General features: G+C 51.7%; 1 protein-coding gene across 2 annotated transcripts in view; it reads left to right on the forward strand.

The window, feature by feature from the left end:
- The first annotated feature begins 571 nt into the window (after positions 1-571).
- Positions 572-17,107, forward strand: part of ACSF2 (acyl-CoA synthetase family member 2) — a 49,078-nt gene continuing 32,542 nt past the window's right edge. For both annotated transcript variants that reach the window (XR_011383504.2, XM_002719291.6), the window contains exon 1: positions 572-743. Coding sequence is in view for 1 of the 2 variants with exons in the window: in XM_002719291.6 (XP_002719337.2) it covers positions 616-743 (128 nt within the window). In the remaining variant the exon portion in view is untranslated. The remainder of the gene's footprint in view (positions 744-17,107) is intronic.

Here is a 17,107-nt window from a genome sequence, read left to right on the forward strand (position 1 = left end):
CCTTGCGAGGCTGACGTCCTGCCTCGGCCCCGCGCCGGCGGGCTGGGAGGGGCTCCCTGCCGCGCGCGTCGTTCCGGCCGCCTCCGCGGCTCCGCGGGCCTCTGCTCCAGCTGGCACGCCCCGCGGGCGCCTCGCACCAGCTCCCTCGGCCTCGGACAGCAACGCGGGGGGCGGGGGACACGTGACCCACGCGCTAAATCGGGCGTAGGAGACGCACAGGCCTGAGCCTGGCCACCCGGCCCTGCACAACTCACCAGTGGACAACCCCCCCCGCCACGCCTTTGTGAAATCTGCAAGCTCTTGCGCCCCCAAGACCCAGATGGTTAGGAGGGTGCCCCTTGTCTTGGGCTGCAGGGCCAGTGTTTGGATCCGGAAGGAAAACAGGGGAATTCTTCGTGGGTGGGCGCGGAGGGCCGCGGGTCCCAGGGGAAGGTGGCCCCAGGGCAGAGTCGCCACTCCTCGCCTCGCCTCGCCCCGCCCCGCCTCGGCGGGACCGAGTCCTCCGCACCCCATAGGCAGAGGCGACCCTCCCCGCCTCCCCGCCTGCTCCGCGCTCGCCCCGCCTCGGCTCACTTTAAAAGTTTAGTCCGGCCGGGACGCGGGGCGAAGCAAGTCATGGCTGTCTACGCCGGGATGCTGCGCTTGGGGAGGCTGTACGCCGGGAGTCCGGGGGTCCTGGGGGCCCGCGCGGTCCTCCCTCGGGGTTGGCAGGAAGCGAGGCTGCAGGGTGTCCGCTCGCTCAGGTAGGGGGGCTCCGGGAAGAGAAGAGGAGGCACGGCCCCCGGGAAGGGCTCTTGCGGGGGGGTGGGCCCCGCAGAGCTTGCTCCCCATCCCACTCGAGCGTCGCAGCCCACGGGTGGCGCGCCCCGGGGAGTCAGTGCCCCCTTCCCCGCACCCGGGCCCCGGGCAAAGCAGGGTCTGGGGCTGCTGCTGGCAGATTCGGTGAACCATTACCGCCTTTCTGGGTTCTAATCCCCTTCTGGGTGCACGCAGAGGCTCCCGGCATGGGCCTGTAGCAGTCTGCCCTGAGGGGGAGGGGCGAGGGCCACGGCTGCGCCCTGCCCCCACCACACGGCCTCTGCGCCCACCCTCTTAGAGGGTAACTCTGGGGCTCGGCGCCACCCCACCCCCACCCAGGCCACTGCACCCAGCAGTGTCCCCTCTGCCCCTCAACTGCTGAGAAACACTGGTTTCCTTCCTGGCTTCCTACTCCTGGGCCCGTTTGCTTCTGTCCTTGGGTGGGGGCTGGCAGGAAGGCAGAGGATGTGCTGGGCCCGGGAGCTTTGCTGGGTCGGCAGCAGTACAATAAGTAAGCCTGCCTTCCCGGGGTCGCCGGTTGTTGCAGGATCCCACGAGATTGCAAATGTGGAAGTCCCGGCCGGGCCAGATGCTGTTAGGGTGGTGTTATCGCCTGCGCCAGCAGGGGGGAGGCCTGCGCTCTTCTGAGCCAGTCCTGCTCCCAGCCCAGCCGGGAACTAATCTGCGGTCAGGACATTTCTGGTGTGGGTCACAGCCGTGGGGCCGGGGCCTGGGCATGGCACCGGGACAAGAGGCCTGAACAGGGCTGTGTCGCAGAGGACTAGATTTGGTATTTAGGGGGAAAAAACGCAGATCCTTTTTTGGCAAGATCACGACATTTTGAACTCGCTCATTCCGGAGAGCTAGAAAGCAGGCTTTGATGTTTCATATCACCGCCTAATTGCTAGAAAACGCTCCGTGGGTGCCTGCTGGCCTGTAGATTCCGATGGAGAGAGCTGGGCCTGCTTCCACTCCTCCCTCACCTTCCAGCCCCACCTTGGGATTCCTGGGTGCCTGGTCTGCCGTGAGGACTGGAAGGAGAGTTATCCCCCAAAGTGAACAGAGTTTATGATGCTAACGCAGGCCGGTTGGGCCACAGAGTGACATTTCTGACTGTTGATTTTGTGGGTGAGTAAGCTAAACCTCTAAGCCTATGACCTGGGGGGGGGGGGGGGCAGACCTTAGTGATAAGAGCTCCTAAGCTCCAGCCTAACTTCCGGTCTGTCCTGACCCCCCCCCCCGCCCCCACCACGCTTGCGGCTGACTGCTGGTTTTGCCTGGTTTCCCTCCTTCGGAAGCCTCTGGCTGGCAAACCTTCCACAAACACTGTGTGGAGCACCTAGTGGGCGCGCTGGGTACAGGCGCTGGGCCTCGGTGCTCAGCTTTCCAGGAGTTTGCACACCGGTGGAGGAACCTCCAGGGACCGCTGCTGAGTGCTGCGGGAGGCTCCTGGCTCCTGTCCTCTGCTGTTTCTGATTTGGTCACACATAGCCTGCTCTGCTGCTGCCCAACCCAGGCCCCCCGCCCCCAAAAAGCTGTTCCTTCTCATCTCTGGTTTTTGCTTAGTGAGCAGAGAGCCAGAACACCGAAGCCAGATGGTCTTGAGTGACAGCCCTGGCTCCTCCCCCGACAGTTGCATGATCTTAGGCATTATTGCTGAGCCTGGTTGGTTTGACACTAATACTCCCTACTTGACAGGTCATGGGGCTGATGGACAAAGCTCACTCTTCTACCCAGCCTGTCCTCCGAGGTAGGGCTGCTGCTCCCTGAACCTCCAGGAATGATGCCTGGCTGGGCGTTCCAACCACTTTGAAAGTGACAGAGGCTCCCCTCCTCAGGGGTCTCTTTCTTGGACCTGATTCTTCCTCCTGGCCAGTTGCCAAGATGGTGGCTTCCAACTGGACACGAGTCGAGTCCTCTATCCAAGACAGGGCTGTCCATCCTGCTCCAGAGCTCCCCAACCCCCAACTCCTTCCTCTGTCCACACTCCTCTTTCCCAAGGGAGGTGGGTGGGCTACTCTGGGGTTCCAGGGAGCTGCAAGGGAGGCATCCAAGGGGAAGTCGGGGATGAGCAGCTTCCTCCAGACCTGGCTCAGAGCTGGCCGGGGCAGCCTGTGCACAGCCACATCTAATGCTGGGGAAGCTCCGTGCAGGAGCGGACAGAGAGCACTGGGGTTGAAGCCTCCAGAAGGCAGCGTGGTGCTCAGAGTGGGGAGTCCAGGAACTTGGTGCTGGTAGCAGGGGCAGAGGGGTGCGTGGGCTTCTGGGCTCCTCTCCAGGGGGTGGCTATAATCTCATAGGCCCAGCAACTCAAACACACATCCTGTATTGGAAACTTGTATTAAGCTACAGAGTGTTTTGGGTGAGAACCATTAGTTACAAAAAATAAACTTCTGCTGGTAAGCCCCAAAAGGTCATGATATCCTTACACATTCCACTGGGGATCCCCCAGTCTGAACCTAACAGTAGAAAATGAACTCTGAGCTCGGATCCTGTAATCAGTGAGCAGAACACAGCTGTTGCAGCTAAATGCCCCTGCCTGGCGTGCTGTAGTCAGTTGCGGTCTGCTGCAGAAAGGGCGCTGGGGGCTGTAAAGATGAATGAAGTGCTTTTCGCTGGACACACTGATTCAAGACAGAAAGTGCGCATTCTACCACAGTAGAATTTGATTGGTGGGCATGGATGAGAAGACTTCCTAAAGAGGCTGGGGTAGGGCTGGCGCTGTAGCATAGCAGGTAAAGCCACTGCCTGTAGTGCCTGCATTCCACAGGGGGCCGGTTCAAGTCCCAGCTGCTCCTCTTCTGATCCAGCTCTCTGCTATGGCCTGGGAAAGCAGTGGGAGATGGCCCAGATCCTGGGGCCCCCGTACTCATGTGGGAGAAGCTCCAGGCTCCTGGCTTCGGATCAGCTCAGCTCTGGCTGTTGGAGCCACTTTGGAAATGAACCAGCGGATCAAAGACTTCTCTCTCTCTGCCTCTGCCTCTCTGTAACTCTTTCAAGTAAATAAATAAAATCTTTAAAAAATATATGCATTAAAAAAAAAAAGAGGCTGGGGTTTGAGCCTAGTCTCTGAAATGACAGGGCTGTGGCCTGAAACCATTGTACTGATGTGAAACCATTGTACTGATGTGAAACCACTGTACTGATGTGAAATCTTACTTGTGCTTTTGACATTTTTCTGTAGGATTTATTTATTTGAAAGAGTGACAGAGAGGGGCAGACACACACACACACACACACACATCTACCATCTGCCAGAGAGAGAGAGAGAGTGAGTGCACGAGCTTCCATCTGCCAATTCATTCCCCAAATGGTTATATTAGCTGGGGCTGGGCCAGGCTGGAGCCAGGAACTGCATTCGGATTTCCCCCGTGGGTGGCAGGGACTCAAGTGCTTAAGCCGTCACCTGCTGCCTCCCAGGCGCGTTAGCAGGGAGCTGGATTGGAAGCAGAAGCTAAGACTGGAACCAGTGCTCTGATCTGGGTTGCAGGAATTCCAAGCAGTGGCTTGACCCGCTGAGCCACGGTGCTCCTCCCTTCCTTGTGCTTGAATCATTTTGAACTCTGAGTGTGAAGCCCTCCTAGCTTCCTCTCGTTATTTGACTCTTTCAGTCTAAAGATGGAAACTTTGGAACCAGGCAGATCTGGGTTCAAACAAACAGCATTGTAGCGGAATAGTCTGGGGGCTTGAGCTGGACTTTTCTCCTGTGGGAAAGAGTGCTGTTGAGAGGGTTAAATGAACTTGCATAAGAAAATGCTTAACTGCTTGGCCAGGGAAATGTTCGACTGGTTGCAGGGGAGAATTGTTTTACAGGCCTTGCTTGTGTAACAATGGCTTTGCACATTCCTTCTGTGACCCTGCGGCTCATAGTTCAGCAACTGTTTAGAGGGTGGAAGGAGAAGGTTTCAGCTTGGCTTGCCTAAGCCAAGTTGGGGCCGGCTGTTCAGGATGCGTTGATAGTCCTTTTAGGCTGCAGGTTGGAACGGAGCCCGTCCTGTTCCGCAGGCCATTGTGTAGGCTGTCTCTCATCTCAGTGTCCTGACAGTGACAGGTACTATAATCCTGCCAGGTGCATCTCCCTTCACCGTCAAACAAATTGTGTTTCTAACATTTGAATCATGTTTTGGAAAGCTCAGTGACATGTGTGTGAGCCTTGATTTGGAAGATGCAGGACAGGAGGCGAGTCCTAGCCCTGCCGTTTCTAACTCAGTGTGGCTGTAGGCAAGTTACTCAACCTCTCTGGAGCTTACTTGCTTTGTAAAAGCAGCTAAAGGGCCAGCGCCGCGGCTCAATAGGCTAATCCTCCGCCTGCGGCGCTGGCACACCGGGTTCTAATCTCGGTCGGGGCGCCAGATTCTGTCCCGCTTGCCCCTCTTCCAGGCCAGCTCTCTGCTGTGGCCAGGGAGTGCAGTGGAGGATGGCCCAAGTGCTTGGGCCCTGCACCCCATGGGAGACCAGGAGAAGCACCTGGCTCCTGGCTTTGGATCAGCACGATACGCTGGCTGCGGCGGCCATGGGGGGGGGGGGTGAACCAATGGAAAGGAAGACCTTTCTCTCTGTCTCTCTGTCTCTCTCTCTCACTGTCCACTCTGCCTGTCAAAAAAAAAAAAAAGGCACTCAGCATTTCCGTCCACGTTGTGGGATTCCTACAGAGGCTGGTTCTGAGGGCTGTGGTTTCACGGAACCTTCGTGCCTGATTCCTCGGAAACCCTGAGTGTGGAGCCCTCCTTACCATCTGACATTCTGTAATTCCTAATCCTCCAAGTGAACTCAAACTATGCAGGGCTTTGGTCCTCAGAAGCTAAGATCTAGATCCTGTGCGTGACTCAGTGAGGGGCCCTCGAGGATCAAGGGTCGTGAGTCACCCTCCATGCTCTCTCCCTCTCTATACCCACCGAGTGTCTCCAGGGAAAACCTGCAGCCTGGAGACTTCCCAACCCCAAGGACTCCAAGCTTTCAGAATTTCAAGAGAATTTGCTGGACTTCCTACAGACTTTCTCTACATACTCCAGACACACATACGCCAATGGTTCCATTTAGGGTTCTGAAAATATAGAGTATGTTGCTCAAAATCTTCATTGTAGCGCTAACTACTGGGGAGTTCTTTGTAGCCTGCATTCTGTTGGGTGTGGAAAGAGCATGGGCCATGCAGATCCTAATTTTTTTTTATTTATTTGAAAGGCAGAGTTACAGAGAGGCAGAGAGAGAGAGAGAGAGGTCTTCTATCCGCTGGGCCGATCCGAAGCCAGGAGCCTCTTCTGGGTCTGCCATGCGGGTGCAGGGGCCCAAGGACTTGGGCCATCTTCTACTGCTTTCCCAGGCCATAGCAGAGAGCTGGATTGGAGGTGGAGCAGCTGGGACTGGAGCCAGCGCCCATATGGTGGCAAAGGTGGCGGCTTTACCCGCTAGGCCACAGTGCTGGCCCCATTTGAGTGAATTTTAGCAAATGCCTTATCCTAGCCCAGTTTCTGTTACTGTTCCTGAATACCCCACAGACTGGACCATTTATAAGGAATAAAGGCTTATTTAGCTTATGGCTCTGGAGACTGGGAAGGCCTAGACTGTGGCGCCGGCATCTGCTCAGCATCTGGTGAGGGTCCTGCTGCTGGGTCTTCCGTGGTGGAGGCCATCTCAGGATGAGCTAGAGCTATCTATCCTGCCTGCCAGAGCTCTCTGCTATGCCACAGCCATTCTCTTGGTCACCCCTTAATCCAAGAGTGGACTGATGCCCTCAGGAGCCAGTCACACCACGAAGATCCAATAACCTATGGATCTGGGGCTTAAGTTTCCAGTGCACGAGATTTGAGGAGCGCATTCAAACCCCAGCGTGTACACAACCATGACGCAGCACCTCATGTACACAACCATGACGCAGCACCTCATGTACACAACCATGACGCAACACCTCATGTCCACAACCATGACGCAGCACCTCAAGGTAGACAACTTGTTTTGCTCATCAAGCTCCAACAGTGCTGTTCAGTAGAATTAGAATGTGAGTCATGCATGCAACTTTTCTTTTTTCAAGATTTATTTATTTATTTGAAAGGCAGAGTTACAGACAGAGAGAGGGAGAGAGAGAGAGAGAGAGAGAGATCTTCCGTCTGCTAGTTCACTCCCCAGATGACCGCCATGGCCTGAGCTGGGCCAGGCCAAAGCCAGGAGCCAGGACGCCCAAGCACTTGAGTCATTTTCCACTGTTTTCCTAGGCCTTTAGCTGGAAGCTGGATCAGAAGTGTAGCAACTGGGATATAAACCAGTGCCCATATGGGATGCTAGCGTCACAGGTGCTAGCATCGGGTGGTGGCTTTACCTGCTACATCACAATGCTGGCCCCCACGCATGTAACTTTTAAGTTTTCCAATAGCCAGCCTTAAAAAGTAGAATCTTTGGGCAGGTGTTATGGCACAGGGGGTTAAGCTGCTGCTTGAGATGCCTGCTTCCATATTGGAATGCCAGTTTGAGTCCTGGCACCTCTGCTTCTGATCCAGCTCCTTGCTAATGCATTGTGGGAAGCAGTAGGCGATGGCTGTAGTGCTTGGTCCCTCGTACCCATGTAGGGGACCTGGATGAAGTTCCTGGCTCCTGGCATGGGTCTGGTCCAGTCTTGGCTGTTGTGGGCATTTGGTAAATGAGTCAGTATATGGAAGATTGATCTCTCTCTCTCTGTCATTCTACCTTTCAAATAGATGAAGATAAATAAATAAGCACTTAGATTAAAAGTAGTATTTTTGAGAAGACATAAATTTTAATGATATACTTTCTTCAACCAAGTTTAGCCAAAATATCAACATGTAATTGATCTTTTAAAAATGGTTAGTGAGGTATGTTACATTCATTTTCGCATAAAGTGTCTCAAATGGTATGTGTGTGATACCTACAGAAATATCAATTCATTTTAGTCACATTTTAAATACTCCACAGCCACATGTGGCAAGGACCACCGTACAGACCATTCAGCTGCAGAAGTTTCTCTGTTGCCCATTCTAGTCCATTCTGTTCCCAGAGATAACTGCTGTTCTACATTTATCTTCATAGGTTAATTTTGCCTATTCTTGAATACTAGGTATGCATGTTTGTGTTTGACTTTTTTTTTTCTCAAAGAGTGCTTTTGGGAAGAGCGGCCCATTAATCTTCACAACAATTCACAAAAGTGAGTGAAATAAACAGCCCAACTTTTCAGAGTTCTTTTTTATTCTAAAAACTCTCGTTTGGCAGATATGAAGTTTGCAACTTTTTCCCACTCTGTGGATTTTTTTTTCATACTTTAGGATTTTTTTTGCCAGGCACATTTTTTTTTAAATAAAGATTTGTTAGGGCTGATGCTGTGGCATAGCTGGTAAAGCCACCACCTGCAGTGCTGGCATCCCATATGGGTGCCGGTTCGAGTCCCGGCTATTCCACTTCTGATCCATCTCTTTGCTATGGCCTGGGAAAGCAGTGGAAGATGGCCCAGATCTTTGGGCCCCTGCACCCGTGTGGGAGGCTCAGAAGAAGCTCCTGGCTCTGGCTTCGGATTGGTGCAGCTCCAGCCATAACAGCCATCTGGGAAGTGAACCAGCAGATGGAAGACCTCTTTCTCTCTCTCCCTCTCCCTCTCCCTCTTTCTCTTTCTTTCTCTCTGCCTCTATCTCTCTGAAACTTTTAAAATCTTTTTTTTAATGTTTGTTTATTTGAAAGCCAGAGCTATAGAGAGAGAGAGGGAAGGACCCGCAGAGAGATCTTCCATCTGCTGGTTCCCTCCCCAGATGGCTGCAACTGCCAAGGTTGCAGGCCAAGAGCCAAGAGCTTCTTTCGAGTCTCCCATGTGGGTGGCAGGGGCCCAAGTACTAGGGCCATCTTGTACTGCTTTTCCCAGGCCATTAGCAGGGAGCTGGATTGGAAATGGAGCAGCCAGGGCTCCAACTGGCACCCAGATGGGATGCTGGTGTCACATACAGCAACTTTACCTGCTACACCACAAGGCCGAACCCATGCAAGGCAAATTTTTAAAGTTTGATGACGTATAGCTTATTGATTTTTCCATTCATGTATTGTATTTTGGTGTCAAGTCTAAGGACTTTTTCCCGAGACCTAGAGACCTAGATCCCAAAGGTTTTCCTTCCTTCCTTCCTTCCTTCCTTCCTTCCTTCCTTGCTTCCCTCCTTTCTCTCTCTCTCTCTTTCTCTTTTATTTGAAAGGCAGAGTTACAGGGAGAGAGAGGAGAGTCAGAGAGAGAGAGATCTTCCATCTGCTATTTCACTCCCCAAATGACTGCAGTGGCCAGGGCTGGGCTAGGCTGAAGCCAGGAGCCAAGGAACTTTATGTGTGTCTCCCATGTAGGTAGCAGGGGCCCAGGTATTTGGGTCGCTTTCTGCTACTTTCCCAGGCACACTAGCAGGGAGCTGGAGCAGACAAGCAGCCAGGACTTGAACAGGCACCCACATGGGATGCTGGTGCTGCAGGTGGTAGCTTAACCCGCTGGGCCTCAGCACCAGCCTCAGCCAAAGGTTTTCTAAATGTCTTTTGGTTTTACATTTTACATGTAAGCTTGTGATGCATTTTAAGTTACATTTTTTACATAGGATGTGAGACGTAATCAAAATTCATTCTTTTATTGCAGATCTTTAAAAATATTATTGGTATTCCTGTGCTTTTAACTGCCACGAGGTATTAAAATGGCCATGGATTAAGAAAATGACCATTTAGTAGTGCTCTTTGTTTTGGAGCTTATTTGTCAGAATAGCGCCTTCATTTTCTTGAATGATGGTTGTACATTGTAGCTGGTATACATGTAGCACCTATCTGTGCAAGTGCAGAAAAGTTACAACTGTATTTCAACATAGAACAGGTGTGACAAGTTCAGACTCAGTAGTTCAGGGCTGTCTCCTCTGGGGTTGATAGTTCTACTGCTGAACCAGGTGCCACCAGAAAGTTCAATCACTAGGCTGTCATTTGTGCAGATTAGGGAAAGAAGCTCCTTGAGAGGTTGTGGTCCCACAAGGCGCATTGTGTGGCACACAGGCTGGCCATGTCAGGCTAAGGAATCTTGGGGAGTGGTGCGAAGGAGACAGAAGAGGGGGAGCCCGCCTCTCAGCCCCAGGGAGCTCAGACATGAATTGCACCATTGATCTGGAACACTGGAGTGAATGTGTTGAATGGGAACGGAAGCTTTCCTGTGAGTACAGCCCATGAACTTCATGGACAGATCAAGGCTCTTCCTCGTTTCGTAAATGCGGATCTCCTCTGTCCACCCCAGGACGTGACTCTGTCTTCTTAGGAGAGCATCAGGCCCCCTGATGATCTTCGAAATTTCACCTGGGAGCTGGCATTTAGTTCAGCAGTGAAGATGCCTGCATCCCACATCCGAAGACCTGGATTTGATATCCGGGTTTGATACCCAGCCCTGGGTCCTGACTCCAGCTTCCTGCTAATGCAGACTCTGGACAGCAGCAGCGATGGCTCAGGTACCTGGGTTCCTGCCATTCATGTGGGAGATCTAAACCGAATACCCCAAACTGGTGTTGGCCCAACCCAGCCCTGGCCATTGTGGCCATTTGGGGCATAAATCCAAATAAAAAAAAAATTAATTGGGGCCGACGCCGCGGCTCACTAGGCTAATCCTCCGCCTTGTGGCGCCGGCACACCGGGTTCTAGTACCGGTCGGGGTGCCGGATTCTGTCCCGGTTGCCCCTCTTCCAGGCCAGCTCTCTGCTGTGGCCAGGGAGTGCAGTGGAGGATGGCCCAAGTACTTGGGCCCTGCACCCCATGGGAGACCAGGATAAGCACCTGGCTCCTGCCTTCGGATCAGCGCGGTGCGCTGGCTGCAGCACGCCAGTCGTGGTGGCCATTGGAGGGTGAACCAACGGCAAAGGAAGACCTTTCTCTCTCTCTCTCTCTCTCACTCTCACTGTCCACTCTGCCTGTCAAAAAATAAAATAAAAATAAAAAAATTTAAAAAAAGAACATATGCACATTAAAAAAAAACTTTAAAAAAATTTAAGAAAACAGTATAGTATATAAAAACATTCTGAGCACATTCACATGATAAAGTACCAAACAGTTAGGGCTGACATCCCACTTCTGATCCAGCTCCCTGCTAATGGCCTGGGAAAAGCAACAGAAGACGGCCCAAGTGCTTGGACTCCTGCTACCCATGTGGGACACCTGGAAGAAGCTCTTAGCTTTGGCCTGGCCCAGTCCTGGCCATTCTGGGCTATTTGGGGAGTGAACCAGTGGATACAAGCTCTGTGTGTGTGTGTGTGTGTGTGTGTCTTCCTCTCTCTCTCTGTGACTTTGGCTTTCAAATAAAAAAGGAACAAACACTTGTGTACTTGACACTCAAAACTTAACCATACTTGTTTAAGAAATTGTAAATAAAAGAAATAGAACATTACAGGTACATGGATATATACTTCTTGCCATGTTGAAGGGTTATTTTCAGATGACTTCCCTGGAGAGACTGTGCCACTGTGACCACCTGTAGCAACTAAATTTTACCATTTTCCCACGTCCTTGCAAATAGTGTGTAAAAGTTTATTTGAAATGAAGAGAGAGAGAGATCGATCTTCCACCCACTGATTAATTTCCCAAATGGCCACAACAGGTGGGGCTGGGGCCAGGCTGCAGCCAGCAGGCAGGAACTCCATCCTTATCTCCTAAATGGGCAGCAGGGCCCCAAGCACTTGGGCCGTCATTCATTGTCTTCCAAGATGCATCAGCAGGAAGCTGGATTGAAAGTGGAGCAGCCTGGACTTGAACTGGCGCTCTGATATGGGAAGCCAACAACCTTGTAAACATTTAGTAAGTATTTGCCATGCTGTTCTGATGGGATAAAGAGTATCTTGCTGTGGTTTTAATTTACATTTGAGCATGTATTGAAATGTTTATTGTTAATGTCTCTTGTGACTATTCTGTTTGTGTTCTTTGCCTTTGTCCTGTGTTAGATTATTTGTGTTGGTTTGCAGGGTTTCAGGGAAAAAAAAAAAAAATAGGCTTGGGGCAAGGTGTTTGGCCTAGCAGTTAAGATTTCCAAGTCCTGCATTGGAAATGGAGCCAGGACTTGAACCCAGGTACGCTGATATGGGATGCAAGTATCCCAAGTGACATCTTTTTTTTTTTTTTTTTTTTTTTGACAGGCAGAGTGGACAGTGAGAGAGAGAGACAGAGAGAAAGGTCTTCCTTTTGCCGTTGGTTCACCCTCCAATGGCCGCTGCGGCCAGCGCGCTGCGGCCGGCGCACCGCGCTGATCCGATGGCAGGAGCCAGGTACTTCTCCTGGTCTCCCATGGGGTTCAGGGCCCAAGCACTTGGGCCATCCTCCACTGTACTCCCTGACCACAGCAGAGAGCTGGCCTGGAAGAGGGGCAACCGGGACAGAATCTGGCGCCTCGACCAGGACTAGAACCCAGTGTGCTGGCGCCGCAAGGTGGAGGATTAGCCTATTGAGCCATGGCGCCGGCCCCAAGTGACATCTTAATCATTGCGCCGAATGCCTGCCCATCTTCATTTTTTAAAAGAAAATCATGTATTAATTTATTTAGAAATAGAATGACAGAGAGAGGGCCGGCACTGTGGCATAGTGGGTTAAACTCCCGGCCTGCAGTGCTGGCATCCCATATGGGCTCCAGTTCGAGCCCCGGCGACTCCACTTCAGTCCAGCTCCCTGGAAATCCAGCTTGCCTGGGAAAGCAGTAGAGGATGGCCCAAGGGCTTGGGCCCCTGCACGCACTTGGGAGACCTGGAAAAAGCTCCTGGCTCCTGGCTGCGGATTGAGTCAGCTCTGGCTGTTGCAGCCATTTGGGGAGTGAACCAGCGGATGGAAGACCTCTCTTTCCGTGTCTCTACGCTATAACTTTGTCTTTCAAGTAACTAATAACATAAATCTTTGAGGAAAAAACAAAAAAGAATAACAGAGAGGAAGAGAGACAGAGAGAGATCTTCCATCCACTTGTTCCATCCCAAATGGCTACAATAGCCAAGTGTAGGCCAGGTGGAAACCAGGAGCTGGGAACTCCATCCCAGCCTCCCACATGGGTGGCAGGGACCCAAGCACTTGGGCCGGCCTTCCCTGCCTGCCCTGGCACATTAGCAGGGAGCTGCATTGGAGGCAGGGTATTGGGATCATCGGCATTCCCATACAGATGCCAGAGTTGCAAGCAGCAGTTTAACCTGCTGCCCCACATAGCGCCCTCACCTCCCCATCTTCACTTTTTAATGGTAGTATTTCATTGTATAAATGCTTATAATCCAATTACCTAATCCCTTACTCTCTTAATTGTATACTTGGCTCTGGCTCCTGACTGCTAATGTGAACCCTGGAAGGCATCGGTGATGACTCAAGTAATTAAGTTCCTGCCACCTGAGTGGGAGACCTGGATTGCTCCCAGCTCCTGGCCTCAGCCCCAGCCATTGTGGGCACTTGAGGGAGTGAACCAGCAGATGGGAGCTCTCTATCTCTCAAATTAAAACAAGAGTAACACAAGGCCAGCGCCGTGGCTCACTTGGCTAATCCTCCGCCTGCGGCGCCGGCACACCGGGTTCTAGTCCCGGTCGGGGTGCTGGATTCTGTCCCGGTTGCTCCTCTTCCAGTCCAGCTCTGTGCTGTGGCCCGGGAGTGCAGTGGAGGATGGCCCAAGTGCTTGGGCCCTGCACCCCATGGGAGACCAGGAGAAGCACCCAGCTCCTGGTTTTGGATCAGAGCAGCGCCGGCCGTAATGGCCATTTGGGGAGTGAACCAATGGAAGGAAGACCTTTCTCTCTGTCTCTCTCTCACTGTCTATAACTCTACCTGTCAAATTAAAAAACAACAACAAAAACTTTATGTAGACTGAAAACTTTGTCTCATATAAAATTAAATTTATAAACCCAGAAAATTGCTTGTCTGTTAGCCGTGTATTTCTTTTTTCATTTGCTCTTTTAAATTTTTTTCTTTTATTTATTTATTTATGTTTTTAAAGATTTATTTATTTGAAAGGCAAAGTCGCAGAGAGAGAAGGAGAGACAGAGACAGAGAGAGAGAGAGAGAGAGAGATCTTCCATCTACTGGTTCACTCTCCAAAGGGCCCAAACAGCCGGGCCTGAACCAGGCCAAAGCCAGGAGCTAGGAGCTTCATCCATGTGAATGCAGGAGCCCAAGGACTTGGGCCATTTTCAGCTGCTTTCCCAGGCACATTAGCAGGGAGCTGGATTGGAAGTGGAGCAGCCGGGATTGAACCGGCGCTCATATGGGATGCTGGTGCTGCAGGCCATGGCTTAACTGCTGCGTCACAGTGCCGGCCCAGATGATATATTTCTTGGAACCCAAGGACCAGCCTTTACCCAATGGGGAAAGGGGCAGAGAGATCAGTTGATGACTTGGAACAAAAGCTGGTACTGCTTTCCATTCTCTTTCAAAAGCCTTGGTAGTGCCTGGCGGGGCACTGCCCTCAGAGAAGCAGGAGCAGCCTCGGCTTGGGCAATGTCCCTGCCATCCTGCGTCACACTCTTTGGGAAGTCTTGCCAGTCTTTCCTCCCCAAGGGTTTTTGAAAGGATTAAGAGGCTTTGCCCAGCACCAGAAGCAATTGCAACCTCTGGCAGGGGCAGGGTTCACTTGCCAGCACTGGCCCAGGTTCCAAGAAACTTCGCCCAGCAGGTAATATGTTCAGGAAGCAAAACAAACAGCTTCTCCCCTTAGACCTGTTTGCTCAGGCGAATGGTCCCTGCCTCCCGCAGCCCCTTCAGAGCCCAGCTCTGCCTTTGGTCTGTACCGGCCCTGTCTGGAACTGTTTGTTCTGAAGCTTTTGTGCCTACCGTGACCTCCAGTGGCTATGTTATTTGGATGTCATAGCATGCCACAGTTGCTCCACCTGGAGTTCCCTGAGCCAGCGAGCCCCTGGGTCTCTGTCCAGTCTCTGGGGTGGGGGGAGGTGAAGCTGGGCTTGGCAGGACATTCACTGGGGCACAAGTTTTCCAGGCCGGCCTAACCAGGAGGCTGCAGAGTTACTGTGGGGTTGTTGCCAAGAGAGTTGAACTGGAACCATGAGGACAGAATGGAGAGATAAGAGGCAGTGGAGAGAATGAATCAGATACCACAAATATACCTTGGAAAAATCTCAGCGCGTTCTCCCGGCTGCGAGGCGGGAGGCCAAGCAAGGGCAGGTGCTCTAGGGACCTGCAGCAAATCTCTTGTTTCTTCACCCGTGAAAACAAGCGGCCTGAGACTGCTGTGAGAAGGAGACGGCTGTGGAAGGCCTTCTTCCATTGTAGGGCTCTGCACAGATCCGTCTAGTGTGGCAGTGAGGCCTGGGAGCAGGATGGTCCTGGGTTTGAATCCCACAGCTCGGCCACTCTACGGCTCTGCGGCTTTGAGTGAGATACTGCATTTCTCTGGGCCTCATCCCTTTGCCTGTAAAATGGGTATGTCGTCTTGGCCAGGGAGTGCTTATTAGATCATTGCCCGTGTTGTGTTGACAAGAGAGCTGGCCTGAGGAAGCCCAGTGTCAGCTCACGTTTCCATCCAAAATTACCGGACATCACCCATATTGTTAAATCTAGACTGTCTTCATCTTCTGAAAATATTTTTAGGGGCCGGCGCTGTGTTATATTGGGTAAAGCCATTGCCTGCAATGCCGGCATCCCATATGGGCACCAGTTCGAGTCCCAGCCATTCCACTTCAGATCCAGCTCTCTGCCATGGCCTGGGAAAGCAGTAGAAGATGGTCCAAATCCTTGGGCCCCTGCCCCCATGTGGGAGACCCGGAAGAAGCCCCTGGCTCCTGGCTTCAGATCGGCCCAACCCTGTTTGTTGTGGCCATTTGGGGTGTGAACCAGCAGATGGAAGACCTCTCTCTGTCTCTTTGCTTCTGCCTCTCTATAACTCTGCCTTTCAAATAAATAAATAAATATTAAGAAAATAATGAGAAAATATATCCAGAAACGTTACCTCCTGCCACAGCGCCGGCCCCTACATTTTCTTACTCAATTCACATTGTCAATAGAACATAAGTTATGTGAAAATCCTGATTAGAGGAATATAATGAATGGTTTGGCTGCAATGTGGGCAGGAGAAATAAAATTTATGGAATAAAAAAAGTTCGTTTATTTTCCCCTATTGGAAAGACAGAGAGAGGGCACTTCCATTTGCCATTTGCTGGTTCACTCCCCAAATGGCTATAACACCCAGGGCTGGGCCAAGCCGAAGCCAGAAGTCTGAAACGCCATCTGGGTCTCCCACGTGGATGGCAGGGGCCCAAGTGCTTGGGCCATCAACTGGTGCCTCCTAGGATGCACTAGAAAGAAGTTGGATTAGAAGCGGGGGTGCCTGCCAAGCCTCATCTTAGCCCCCTGTGCCACAACTCCTGCCCCCCCACCTCCCCTCCACTTCATTTCTAATGGCAGTGTTCCATTGTTTATTGTATGGCTGCTCTGTAATTAATTATCTAACCCTTTACTCATTGAATAAAATGTTTTCCCGGTTGTTTGCTGGGCAGCAATTAATGTCTTTCCTCATACCTCTAGGCCTTTGCTACTTTTTTTGGAGAGAGGTTCCTAAAAGTAGAATTGCTCACTCCTAGAGTACATGTACTCAGAATGTTAGCAGAGATTACCAAATTAGAAGAAACCCAGATTTGTGTGTTCTGAAGCTTACACAATTTTGTGTGCCCTCTTTCTAAAAAAGAATATAAAATTATAAGTGCCAAATTTCGTGCAAGTTGAATATTAACTTGGAATAAGCAAGGGGTTTGCAGGGCTGGCACTGTGGCATAGCAGGTTAAGCTTCCGCCTGTGGCACCAGCATCCCCTACAGGCACCAGTTCATGTCCCGGTTGCTCCACTTTTGATCCCTGCTGATGGCTTGGGAAAGCAGTGGAAGAATGATCCAAGTGCCTGGGATCTTTCACCCGCATGGCATCCCTAGAAGAAGTTCCTGGCTCCTGGCTTCGGATCAGCCCAGCTCTGGCTGTTTGTGGTCATTTGGGGAATGAACCAGTGGAAGGAAGAACCCCCCACCCCCCACCCCCCCGCCTCTCTGTAACTCTGTTTGTAACTGCCTGTCAAACACATAAATACATCTTAAAAAAAAAAAAAAAAAAGAAAAAGAAAAGAAAGGGATTTGCTACAGACTCCTGGGACCTAGAAGATGCTTTGCTTTTGAGATCTCTTTAGGCAGTTTGCTGGGAGCGCTGACGTAGGCATGTCGGGTTTGCAACCAGACTTCCTGCTCCAGCTCTTGGGAGTTTCCAGGCTAGGGTGGCAGAAGGAGGCCAAAGTATCATAGGCTTCAGGGCCGCTCTGCTCATTGCCCTCTGAAAATCTCGTATCAATTAATAATCCTTGTTTCTATGTCGAA

This window comes from Oryctolagus cuniculus, chromosome 17 (genome assembly GCF_051225735.1).
Source record: "Oryctolagus cuniculus isolate XC-2025 breed Fujian yellow rabbit chromosome 17, ASM5122573v1, whole genome shotgun sequence".
Classification (NCBI taxonomy): domain Eukaryota; kingdom Metazoa; phylum Chordata; class Mammalia; order Lagomorpha; family Leporidae; genus Oryctolagus; species Oryctolagus cuniculus.